The following is a 13,012-nucleotide window of genomic DNA, read 5'->3' as shown; positions in this document are numbered from 1 at the left end:
TTTAAAGACAGATTGAATCAACAGCAAAAATTTTCACATTAAAATTTTTTAAACTCTTTCGCACTCAAGACATTATGAATTAGAAATTTTATTTAAAAAAATGCAAAAAACTGCTTTAACATTTGTTTAAGAAAATATATGATATGTTTTACAAAATATAATGCATTGATCAATTATACTGTCATTAAAAAATTAAATGTTGAACAGTTTTGATGATTGGTGAATACTCTAGTTTTTGATAATTTATAATTCTTCAAGGTCGATCTCGAGGCCACTGTCGTAAGTATCTTCTAAATATTTTCTGAAAGTAACTGAACTATTTACTTGGTTCGACTGTTCATTATATAGCTGCTCAAGATAGTCATAAAATTCACTATACATTCGAAAAAGATATTGCATCAGTCAAAAGAGCAAAACAACAAATACCAACACAAAGGTGGTGGCTGGAACAATTCCCAGTCGGTGTGATGAACTTCCCCAACCACATTCCAAATCTTTCTTGAGCACATCAAGTAATGTATCATTATTCTTATTGCGACACAAAGTTCGACGAAGTTCATTTGCTGAATCACTACAATCAGATCTCTCTACGAAGGTCAATAACGAAGAGTGCTTTAATATGTTTGTAAAACTTGTCTCAGCTGAAGGATTTGCCGGGCATAGGTATTGTCGACGTTTTCGCTGCCAAAATTCAATCCAGCTATGAAATAAAGGAAATGACCAAGTTGATTGGTATGCTATAATTAAAACAGCATATTCGAATTACATTTTCTTACCCTATTTTACAGTCGCAATTTAGAATTATACCACTTATTTGAAGTTTCGTCAAAAAGATATGCTCTGGTAAAGCAAGATAGGGAGCTGTGTTAGGATTAGGAATGCTTTGCAGCTCATTGTTATCGTTATCTATAGAAACCGATATAGCGCGAACATGTTTTCCTACGTTTAGGAAAAAGTTTTCTGGAAGAGCAACGATAGATGTGTTATGTAGACGAAATCGTAACGTTGCTGATTGAAATCCTTTCAACAACGAATCAGAGAGTCTATTGAATCCTCCTCCACCAAATATTATACTTTGAAGTTTACGTGGCAGTATACCCTCCATTTCACGATGTAAATCTGTCATTGCATATGCATCAGGTTTTGCCTGCTTTGAGGCAGCACTAGGTGTTTTTATTCTATCAATCGATGAATTAGTAGATTTTGCAGCTTCTATCCAGATCTCTCGAAGGTTTTTGACATTTTGAATGATTCTAGGAATATTGAAGTTAGGAAAAGATGGAAATGTTGAAATTTTAAGAGAACGCAGATAACGCAGTTTATTCAGTATACCAAACTGTAAAATATTAAAATAATTTGAGGATACACGTTAGTTGCACTTAAATGTCTTTATACAATTTTATTTTACCTCAAAATAGTTTATATTGAGATTCGAAATGTCCAAATATTCCAATGTGTCGTAAGTTCCAGCAAAACTAGTGTTGAAAAGCGAAGTAATAGGGTTACCAGAAAGAGACAGAGATCTACAACAAGAAATAAATGAATGATATGTTGTACATTCAAATATTTTAACTTATTACTTCAAGTTGGTTAGTGAATGTGTTATTAAAGGAACATTCGTTAGATCGTTTTCAGATAAATCAAGTTCTCTCAGTGATGTAATGTTGGCAGCTAATTCAGGAGGAATTGATGTTAATACGTTGTGAGAAATTTTCAATGACCTTAAAGTAGGATTTGAAAGCTCGGGTACGTTTGTAAGTCTAATGTTTGTTAATATCAATTCTAACAGGCTGTCTTGAAGTCCTACGAAAGCTTTTTCCATTATTTTGAGTTTATTATTGTGAGAAAGATTAAGTATAGATAACCGAGGCAAACTGACAAAGGTAGCATCTTCCACTCGCAGAAGTTGATTGTGCGACAAATCCAGCCAGGCTAATGACTAAATAAATAAATTAAAAAAGAAAAAAGAAAAATGAAATAGCTGATAAGATATAAGAAATTAATCGACTATAAATATCTAATTACCCGGAATTTGTTGCTTAAATCATTGATATGCACAGCTTCAATGAGATTGTGACTTAAATCTAATTCACACAAAGTCATCGCTGCCATATTGGACATAGAAGAAACTGGAATTTTAGTAAGTAGGTTATGAGAGACATTCAGCCGTTCTAGACCATTACTGAACAGAAGGTTATCAGGCAAATATTTTAAATTATTGTGATCTAATTCGAGTACACGCAATCTGATAGAACTGCGAAAAATTTCTGCTGGTACATCTGATAGAATATTGTGAGATAATTTAAATATTTGAAGATTTTGCATGTTGTGCAGGGTATCGTATTCGATCTCACTAATAACATTATTAGAAAAATCCAAACAGTTTAGTTGCGATAGGCTCTCAAATACTTCTCTTTTTATACTGGATAACTTATTATGGCTCAAAACAAGGTTCATCAGAGACAATGCGGATGGACGAAAATAACCAGGCAAGATTTTTGATATGTTGTTATTAGAAAAATCTAATGAGCGGATATTAGAGTAAATAGTAGGTTGCATATGTTCGTCATTGAAATAACTCGATTTATCCGTGCTATTCTCTATTGTACCAAGCGTGCTTATCATGTTATGGCTAACATCCACTTCCAACGATGTTAGTGAGCCAACCTTCAAAATTAAACAAATCATTAACAAAGGCTAACAGTTATTTTAGAGTTTATTACCTGATCAAGGATGATGAAATCAAATGATTCGAGGGAATTGTAGGCTAAATCCAATTTTTGAAGCTCTGGTAGGTTCTGTGAAAAGATAAGGTTATTATTATTTATGAGCATTCTTGTTACTTCGTATTTCTTCTCTTCTTCTACAATGAATCAACAAATGGTGTATGACCAAGACATGCCTTGGTAAGGCTTTCTATGACTTTAATTTTTTTCGAAGCTGGATAGTCAGTCCTGCTTACAGGGGAGACTCCATCGTGATTTGAGCTCTTAACCATTTGTGTTTGTGCCGCACACTAACGTTTACGGCTATTGAACGAAAGACATTTATTGCGTGAACGTATATTTTAGATGACAACTGGAGCAAAATTTTTCCTATTTTTTTAATAGGCATTTTATTCATTTCAAATGATATAAAAAAAACTGACTGCATATGATATTCCCCAGGGCACCAATAAGGAGTCACTACTCTTGGGCATTAATGGTGATCAAATTAATTTATGTTCGAGAAATTAACTGAGCGATGCACCTTATTCACTTATTCTTGAACATGCCATTATCCATGACCATGGCTACTATGATATTCATCTCGCCATCCTCTCCACAAATAAACAACTTTTACTCTTCGGTGCATACCGTACAACATCTATGACATTCAAGTTCGATGAAAAAGAGTACATGGATACTAATTTATCTTTTACGAATCAAATATTTGCATAATTTCTGCACTTCGTTTTCTTAATGCTTCTTCTTCATCGTAAGTGGCTCAACCAGCGGTTTACGGTTAAGGCCTACCTTGTTAAGTTAACTGGATGCTCAGTCCTTTGTACAAGGCACGTTGAGGCTGGGCGATCAAAAAGGCAAAAAACCACCATCTCCGATTGTTGTGATTTATAAGTCGTTCGACAGAAAAAAATGTTAAATAAGTGAAATTCAAAAATGAATTTTAAAATAACTGATTACTAATGTATAAAGCAACAAAGTAAAACAAAAGTTATGTAATATGCTTAAAAATCGACGTTCTGGTGGTACATATTTCGGTACCTAGAACATCATTATTTATAGCCAAACAAATACGTTTTATACATCATTTTAAAGGATTTTATATACAATTTCTTATGATCCAGAGAAAAAATGTTTACGATGAAATCACTCCTGCCATTTTCAGCAAAATATGTCGAAATCAATGAAAAAAATTCTTTTTTGTTTTATCTTCGCCTATACTTGGAAATGACCAAAAACAAATACGATCACTCTTTCTTAAGCGTGTGAATATAAATGTCACATTCTCGCGCTTTCACAAATACACATATTAGTGACTTAGGTACCCGTCCTGCTCACTCCTTCACCATCTCTCTCTAACATTCAACTTTTGCTGTAAACATCAAATCATACTGCGCCTATGTAATCCAAAATCATCGGTAAAAAATTTCTGGATATTAACTTTTCCTTTCCGAAGCAAACATATTCGTTATTTCTGCACTTCATTGTCTTGATGCATTGTTTAAAAAAATATAAAGTAGTTTTCTCTACTCAACATTGTTTTTTGAGGGAGAAAAATAGAACACAACAACCGTGTTCCTCAGTTAACACGTGGGTATTTAACAGGCTTTGTTTGGTTGCTCATCTTGACTTTTTTTGGCTGAGCGCATGGTCAATCAAAGCGCAGAGAAGAACAAGGTCCTTCAGCACCAGCGTGTTATGGCGCGTGTCCACCGTTCGGACCAAGCTGGATGAATGAGCGACTAGTATTGAGTGACTAATGGCGCGTGTCCACCATTCGGACCAAGCTAAAAGAATGAGTGACTAGAATTGAGTGAACGAGAATGAGCGACCAATTTGTGTTTTCCAGAGTCGTGGACCTACGCTATCGGACATCGTCGGACATCGTCGAGCTGTCTCGATGACAGTTTCAAATTTAAACAGTTTTGAACGGATTGTATTTACCATAACAATATTATTTCAAAGCAAAAGGAGATATTTAATTGAATTTTTTAGAGTTGTATCTAAATAGAAAAACTAAATCTACAAACGAGCGCAATGAGCACCACGTAAGTTTTGCGTGTCCATTACTCGGACCAAACCAATAAGCGAACTCCATACATTTTTTGACAATTGATGTGTCAACAGCTGGTCCGACGGGCAACTCATTCAATATGCCCGATAGGTGGACACGCGCCATTACAAATCAGTGTAGGATACATCCAATAGAGATATTAGTAATGGTTAAAGTCAAGAACCATCCGTTTGCCTATGGACGATGATGGTTGAAATAAATAATAAACCAAACAGTATTTCACCAAAATATAAGTATAATATTTCACCACCTAATAAAACCAGTCAGTATTTCATGAAAGCATACTATGACGAGGATGAGCTGCAATGGAACTTTCAGAGGAGGATATGCACAGTTTCCTCTCTGTAGGTTGTGTTTTACTATCTCCAACTATCTGGACCATGTAATGGGCTCAATGTCTTTTGACGGACTTCAATGTTAGGCATTATCGATAAACTACTCAATGGCACCCCATAACAATGTTTGCTGACCGAAAATCGTTATTTTTTTTGTCGAAACGGGATCATTTGTTGTAATTGTTTGAATTAGCCCTACAATTATATTACATCTCAACACCAACGTGCTGTAGAGGTTCTTTCGTCGACTGAAGTAAAATCAAAATAAATTCTAACGTGTAGACCCTTCCAATGAAGGCTTTAGCTAAGAATTTACTCTATTCAATCGTTTACGATTTATCCATTCCATCTTCGTCCATCTATCTGTATGTTTTTTATTGAAAACTAGCTGATAAACCCGATTTCATTCGGGTCGACGTAGTTTGAGGAAAACTAAAGGGGCATTTTTACGTATGCTTGTGTAATTCAAGTTTTGATGTGTATATTGTTTTTTTCTTCATTAGTTGTATTCATTCTATAAACGTTATTCCTAGCTTCGGCTTTGAAGGTTTTCTATTTCAATCAATTCATCTCTCTCTGTTCCTCTTGACATATCCCTTCCAATCGGTTGTATCTGGCTTTTTCAAAATATCATTCACTCCTTTATAACAAATCGAGCCTTTTAACCATCTTAGCTATCCAGAAAAGGATTTTTTTATATAATCCTTTCTTCTCTTGTTGTTTCATAACTGCCATTTCGCTTCATAATCTTCGTTTCGTTTGATCAAATCGTTATTACCCACAAATTTTTTGCTTAATACAACTGATATTAATACTGCTTAATACAATTTATTAAGGCGTACATGAAAAGTTGTTGTTAAATTAGACGATATTTGTTACTTTGGGCATTTTTTTTGTTCAATGTTCCGAACAGGGATTGTATGCCCTCCCACGAATTTGTCTCCAATCGGGAGAGCTGCAACGCCCCATTCTAATTTTCCAGTAAATATTGACATTTTTAAGAATTTGCCTCAACTTATTTAAATCAGACATGATTGCTATGCTTGACCATATTTTCCAATACTCTAATAGGAAGAGCTCGTATGGGAGCTCTTGTTTTAAAAATTTTGTGTAAACAGAATAATCCTCACCTAAAATCATCCGGATCAAGCTTTATTGCTATGACCGAATTATTTTCTTGGTAATACAAACATGAGGTTCTTTGGAAACCTTCCTTTGTTTCCCACTGGCGTAAATAAATCTTCGTCGCGTTATGAATAGGAAGAAGCATTTGTAGCGTGTTTCAATCGAATTGGAGGCCATGTGTATTTTTCAATAATTTTTCTGTGTTTGGTAGAGGGAGAGGGACAACCATTTCATTATTCGCTTGTAGAACTGAAATTTTGAAAGTCTTTGTATTAAGTGATAAAATTTCAGTTTAATTTCGACGACATACGTACTTCAAAGTGATATTTTATGATTTGTTAAACATGAAATGTATGACGGGGACAGCCCCCCTTTGTTCTTCATTGAGGAGGCTGAAATTTTCCCAGTATTTGTTTAAAGAAATGAAACATCTATGTTTCAAATTTTAGCCAAATCGAGTGCCATCTATAATTTTAAGCGGATAATATTCATTTTTTGAAAGGGGGGTTTGTATGGAAGCCCCCTTTTGTTCCCCATTGAGATGGCTCAAATTTTGCGAGTATTGATTTTTAGTAATGAAACGTTAATGCACCAAATTTCAGCTAAATCGGGCATCATTTGTATTTTTAAATGAATATTCGCGATTTGGGGTTGTATGGGAGCCCCCCTTTTGGGGGGCTCTAAAGAAATAAAAAAATCAAATGCCTAGATCCGAGACTATCATGTACCTATGTACCAAGTTTGGTGCAAATCGGTTCAGTGGAAACCCATTGAAGCGCGCGCATAGGCACACATATATATATATATATATATATATATATATATATATATATATATATATATATATATATATATATATATATATATATATATATATATATATATATATAAATATATATATATGTATATATATATATATATATATATATATATATATATATATATATATATATATATATATATATATAAATATATATATATGTATATATATATATATATATATATATATATATATATTTATATATATATATATATATATATATATATATATATACATATATATATATATATATATATATATATATATATATATATATATATATGTATATATTTATATATATATATGTATATGTATATATATGTATATATATATATATATATATATATATATATATATATATATATATATATATATATATATATATATATATATATATATATATATATATATATATATATATATATATATATATATATATATATATGTATATATCTATATGTATATATAAATATATATATATAGATGTATATATATATATATATATATATATATATATATATATATATATATATATATATATATATATATATATATATATATGTGTGTGTGTGTGTATTGTAATGGCGCGTGTCCACCTATCGGGCATATTGAATGAGTTGCCCGTCGGACCAGCTGTTGACACATCAATTGTCAAAAAATGTATGGAGTTCGCTTATTGGTTTGGTCCAAGTAATGGACACGCAAAACTTACGTGGTGCTCATTGCGTTCGTTTGTATATTTAGTTTTTCTATTTAGAAACAATGCTAAAAAAATTCAATTAAATATCTCCTTTTGCTTTGAAATTATAGTGTTATGGTAAATACAATCTGTTCAAAACTGTTTACATTTGAGACTGTCATCGAGACATCTTGCCGTGTCCGACGAATGTCCGATAGCGTAGGTCCACGATTCTGGAAAACACAAATTGGTCGCTCATTCTTAGTCACTCAATACTAGTCGCTCTTTCATCCAGTTTGGTCCGATAGGTGGACACGCGTTATTACAGAGGCGACCGTAGAGTATACCAATCAGTTCGACACCTTATCTTTGTTTGAAGATGATTATTCAGAGGTGCTAACCGGTCTGCGACCCCTTAAGGGAGTCAAGAGATTAAGCAAGGCCCCTTTGAAAAAAGCCATCAAGAAATCGTAAAAGAAACCCCCTGGTCCATAAAAAATAAATTGACCATATCTTAGTATGATGATTCGTCTAGACGAATAAACATGTAAATGGCCATCATACTACAATGGAACTGTAGAAGTTTTATTGAAAAGATAGATTATTTTAAACTTCTAGTGGGCCAATACAATTGTGACGTTTTTGCCTTCAGTGAAGCTTGGCTTACCTCAGACATACACATTACCTTCCACGGCTATAATATGATACGTCAAGATCGAACAAATTTAGGGAATGCTATGCGTGGTGGGGTAATTGGAATAGACATTAGAAATAATCAAAATTTCTATAGACTTCCAATTCCAAGTCGTATAAGTCGTAGAAGCTGTCGCATTCCAGACCAAGTTAGGGAATCTTAACGCATCACTTGCAACTGTTTATATCCCTCCGGAAGCCAAGATTGATCTCAAGAAGATCAATAAAGATCTAGACCAGTTAGCAATGGGTCTCAAAGAACCATTTTTTATCCTAGATGACTTTAACACACACGAATACGATTGGAGCTGCAAAAAAGATGACTGCATAGCACCAATCATTAAGAACCTTTGGGACAAATATACATTGAGAATCATGAAGGGGTAAATAGGGTAGCTACGCCTATAACACGTGAAAGCGCAATAGGTCTGTACTCTTTGTACATACGCGCAAGCCTTGAATACCAAAGTTGGAAGGTTATCCAAGACCCTTTCGGTAGCGACCTCCTAAAGATCGAAATTTGAATTATCGGAGGAGTTCGCACAGCCAATGTAGCTCTTGTTAATTGTGACTTAACAAGACATATCGACTGGACAAAGTATGGTGAGCTAATGACCTTTTGCCGTGCTCGCGAATATCCCAATTGTCTCTCGGGTAACAGAGTACAAAAACCTCGTTGCCTTCAGAAACGTGTGTGCTCTTGCTGTCAAACCAGAGCAGATAATCAAGCAAGGGCTTTTAAGAAATCAATCACTCCTTGATGGGATCAAAAGTGTCAAGCGGCAATCACAGCAAAAAAGAGAGCTTTTCGCCTCTTCAGAAGCAAAAATTTCTTTTCCTTTTACGATCAAAATAGGAATCTAAAAAAAAGTGTAAAAACTTGTTTAAAACCTAAAAGAGGGGTTATTGGCACAAATACGACAATAACTTGAGCCCCTCTACATCGCTTACCTCGCTTGGAAGCATGGCAAAAAGGATGCGAAACAGCACGAAAACTTTCAGATGACAGGCTGAAACCATTATCTCAGAAAGTCTGCCCAGATTTTGCACAAGCGCAGCCATTTGATCAAGATGCACCTGGTAGTGATCCTTCTATGGACTCACCTTTTACCATGATAGAGCTCTCCCTTGCCCTCCATTCTAGTAACAATTTCTCTCCATGACTGGACCAGATAAAGAACAAATTGTTCTATAATCTACCAGACCTGGCGAAGAAACGGCTGCTCCGCTTATACAACATTATGTTGGAAAGCAACACCGTCCCACCAGAATGGAGAGAGGTGAAAGTAGTCATCATCTTAAAACCTGGCAAACCGGCATCAGATCATAAATCGTATCGTCCCATATTGATGCTTTCCTGCTTGCGAAAGTTATTAGAAAAAATGATCCTTTTTCGTCTGGACAGCTGGCTCGAATCAAACGGTCTGCTATCCGACACCCAATTTGGTTTTCACAAAGGTAAGGGTACTAATGATTGTTTAGCATTGCTCGTTTCGGAAAAAGAGTTAGCTCATGCTCACAGAGAGATGACGGCTTCAGTATTCCTCGATATAAAAGGGGCTTTTGACTCAGTATCTGTAAATATACTGTGTCAAAAACTTCAGCACGTGGGCCTCAGCCCAAGGTTGAACAATTTTTTGATTTTTTTGGTCATTTGAGTATTCGAAGGACCAGCTATTTTGGACTTCCGCAAGGGTCCTGCTTGAGCCCTCTTTTGTACAATTTTTACGTCAATGACATTGATACATGTCTCGCGCCTAACTGTAACCTAAGACAATTAGCTGACGACGGTGCAATTTCAGTTTCAAGTAACACCATTGCAAATCTCCAAATACCTTTGCAAACCACTCTTGAAAAGTTAAAAGAGTAGACCAACAACCTAGGTAACGAGTTTTTCCCCCGAGAAAACTAAAATGATGATCTTTTCTACTTTCTACGACGTGGAGAGTAATAGAGCAAACAACTTAGTGAATCCTAAGTTTGATATCTTCCTGTATGACAAGAAGATATCCATTGTCAAATCTTTTAAATACCTAGAAGTTTGGCTCGATAGTAAAAATGTGTGGCGGGCGCATATCGAACACCTGGTACGTAAATGTACAAAGCGGATCAATTATCTCAGAACAGTCACTGGCTTCTGGTGGGGTGCGTACCCGTCAGATGTCCTGCGACTTTATAAAACAACCATACTGTCAGTTTTGGAATACGGTTGCATATTCTTCTATTGGGCAGCCAAGACCTATCTAATCAAATTAGAGAGGATCCAGTATCGTTGTTTAAGAATTGCTTTGGGTTGTATGGAATCGACTCATACAATGTCCCTTGAAGTGATTTCCAGAGTGATGCGGCTCATACTACGTTTCGAAAAGCTATCGCTTCACCTTCTGATACGTTCTTCACTACAGAATCCCACCCTCAAAATCGAAAATTTTCAATCGCTACAAGAGACTAGACTAAATGTAAAATTCTAAAAGTATTTCAAGATTTTCCATATTTTGAAGTGCTGCCTAGCGTTCCGCCAGCTATAGATCGTGCCACTTTACCAGAGTCCTACAGTCCCTTTTCGCTATAGACACCTCGTTGAGTGAAGAAACCAAGACTACCCCTGTTTATCTGCGCAGAACGACTATTCCCAGTATTTTTGTGGAAAAGTATGGCCAACCTACGAATAACCATTTTTTTACTGACGGATCCCTCTCCGAGCAGGGCATTGGCATTGGCGTATAAAATGCCAACACAGAGGCATTTCACAAACTTCGTCAGCCAAGCTCAATCTATAATGCAGAGCTCGCTGCAATCCTTTATGCTTTGCTGTTGATAAGTGCGAGCCCCCCGCATGAATACTGCATATTTTCGGACAGCTTTAGCGCGCTAGAAGCGCATCTACATCGGGCGCATCTACATCGTATAGGGCTGGCCAGCTCCAAAGTGTGTGGCTGCGGCGTCGGCTATCATGACATCGACCACCTTCTATGGGTATGCGTGGAGTACGATTCCGTAAGGCCAGCTTTATTGGGTGCAATTGAGGCTATCTCAAGGCTCCAGGAGATGACCTAATAGCAATCCATCGGTTTGTTTCGGCCAATGGCTTGGTCATCTGATTCCCCACCTCCCTATATCCTGAATTTCCTCAAACTTCTAATCCAGAAACCCCCCCCCCCGGGTCCCTCCTCCCACTCTCATCAACACATTACCATTACCGAACTGTCCACGTACTTAAATGTCTGTATATCGCTAAAATGGTAGAACATGTATGAATGGATGAATGAATGAGTGTGCAACAGGGTGTCACAGCGCAGGTTAAATAGAAGCGCAGGCTGAAGAAAACACAGAGGCCAAATAACTAGACCAGCAATTCGAAAGGATCCTCGGAAGTAGTGAGATAAATCAACCGAGACCACCCGGGATCAGGTGCAATTCGTACGGAGGAAATGGCCGCGGGAGGAAATGCCCACCAGCCATTGAATTTGTAATTTAAATTGTATTTATATGATGAATAACTAAGATTAAGAACAATACGGCCAGGTCGTCACTACTATAATAAAATAAATATATATTTATATATGAATATACACACATATATATATGTAGATATATATATATATATATATATATATATATATATATATATATATATACATATATATATATATATATATATATATATATATATATATATATATATATATATATATATATATTATATATATATATGTATATATATATATATATATATATATATATATATATATATATATAGATTTATATATATATATATATATATATATATTATATATATATATATATATATATATATATATATATATATATATATATATATATATATATATATATATATATATATATATATATATATATATATATATATTTATAAACATATATATAAATTTAAAAATAATTTTTTATTTTGCCTTGCGCATCTATTTTTTTTTATTCAAATAGAACATTACCATGAAAGGCATAAATAACATCATACTAATCTTTTTTGCAGACTTATTTTCGATTTTTTTCTTAGTTCGAGACGCTCAAAGGGTCAAACGTTAAACACGTTGAAACGTTAAACAGCTTTAAAACCAAACCAAAATTAGTTGTGAATAATATGATCACGTACAAAATTAGTTGTGAATATACGATCACGCTTGATTGAATGAACCTTACACAAGGAAAACCGGCGCTGCGGCGCCCTCTGGATTTGTTTCGAATAGTACGCTTGCACGATGGTTTTGAGGAGTGCAGTTGCTGTATTCCGTTTTTCTGCATCAAACAACCACGTTGAACAGGAAAAACTACTCTATCTTATAACGGATATATCTGTTTCAAAAATAAAATAGTTGATCAACATTTTTTACATGCACTTTTTTAGTGAATTTCGTTGCCAGCTTAATTGTAGTGTAGTTAATACTTCTTCAAAAAGTTGTTGTATTAGAGTGCGAGTGGCGTGGTGAGCATGACAGGTAGCTGTGATGTTTACATGTGTCCGGGCACGGATGTGGTATTTATAATCATACTTGCAAAAAGTGCACAAAGTAACCAAAAAAAAAT

General features: G+C 34.8%; 1 protein-coding gene across 1 annotated transcript in view; it reads right to left on the bottom strand.

Moving 5' to 3' along the window:
- Positions 1–263: 263 nt before the first annotated feature.
- Positions 264–13,012, bottom strand: part of LOC128729032 (chaoptin) — a 28,052-nt gene continuing 15,303 nt past the window's right edge. The window contains exons 3-8 of the mRNA XM_053822679.1: positions 2,724–2,798; positions 2,026–2,667; positions 1,581–1,939; positions 1,409–1,523; positions 777–1,336; positions 264–700 (exon numbers count right to left, since the gene is read on the bottom strand). Of these exons, the coding sequence (XP_053678654.1) occupies positions 403–700; positions 777–1,336; positions 1,409–1,523; positions 1,581–1,939; positions 2,026–2,667; positions 2,724–2,798 (2,049 nt within the window). The 3' untranslated portion in view covers positions 264–402. The remainder of the gene's footprint in view (positions 701–776; positions 1,337–1,408; positions 1,524–1,580; positions 1,940–2,025; positions 2,668–2,723; positions 2,799–13,012) is intronic.

Source organism: Anopheles nili, chromosome X (genome assembly GCF_943737925.1).
Source record: "Anopheles nili chromosome X, idAnoNiliSN_F5_01, whole genome shotgun sequence".
NCBI classification, from domain to species: Eukaryota; Metazoa; Arthropoda; class Insecta; order Diptera; family Culicidae; genus Anopheles; species Anopheles nili.
The sequence above is the reverse complement of the archived record's forward strand: the minus strand, read 5'-3'. Positions and strand labels throughout refer to the sequence as shown.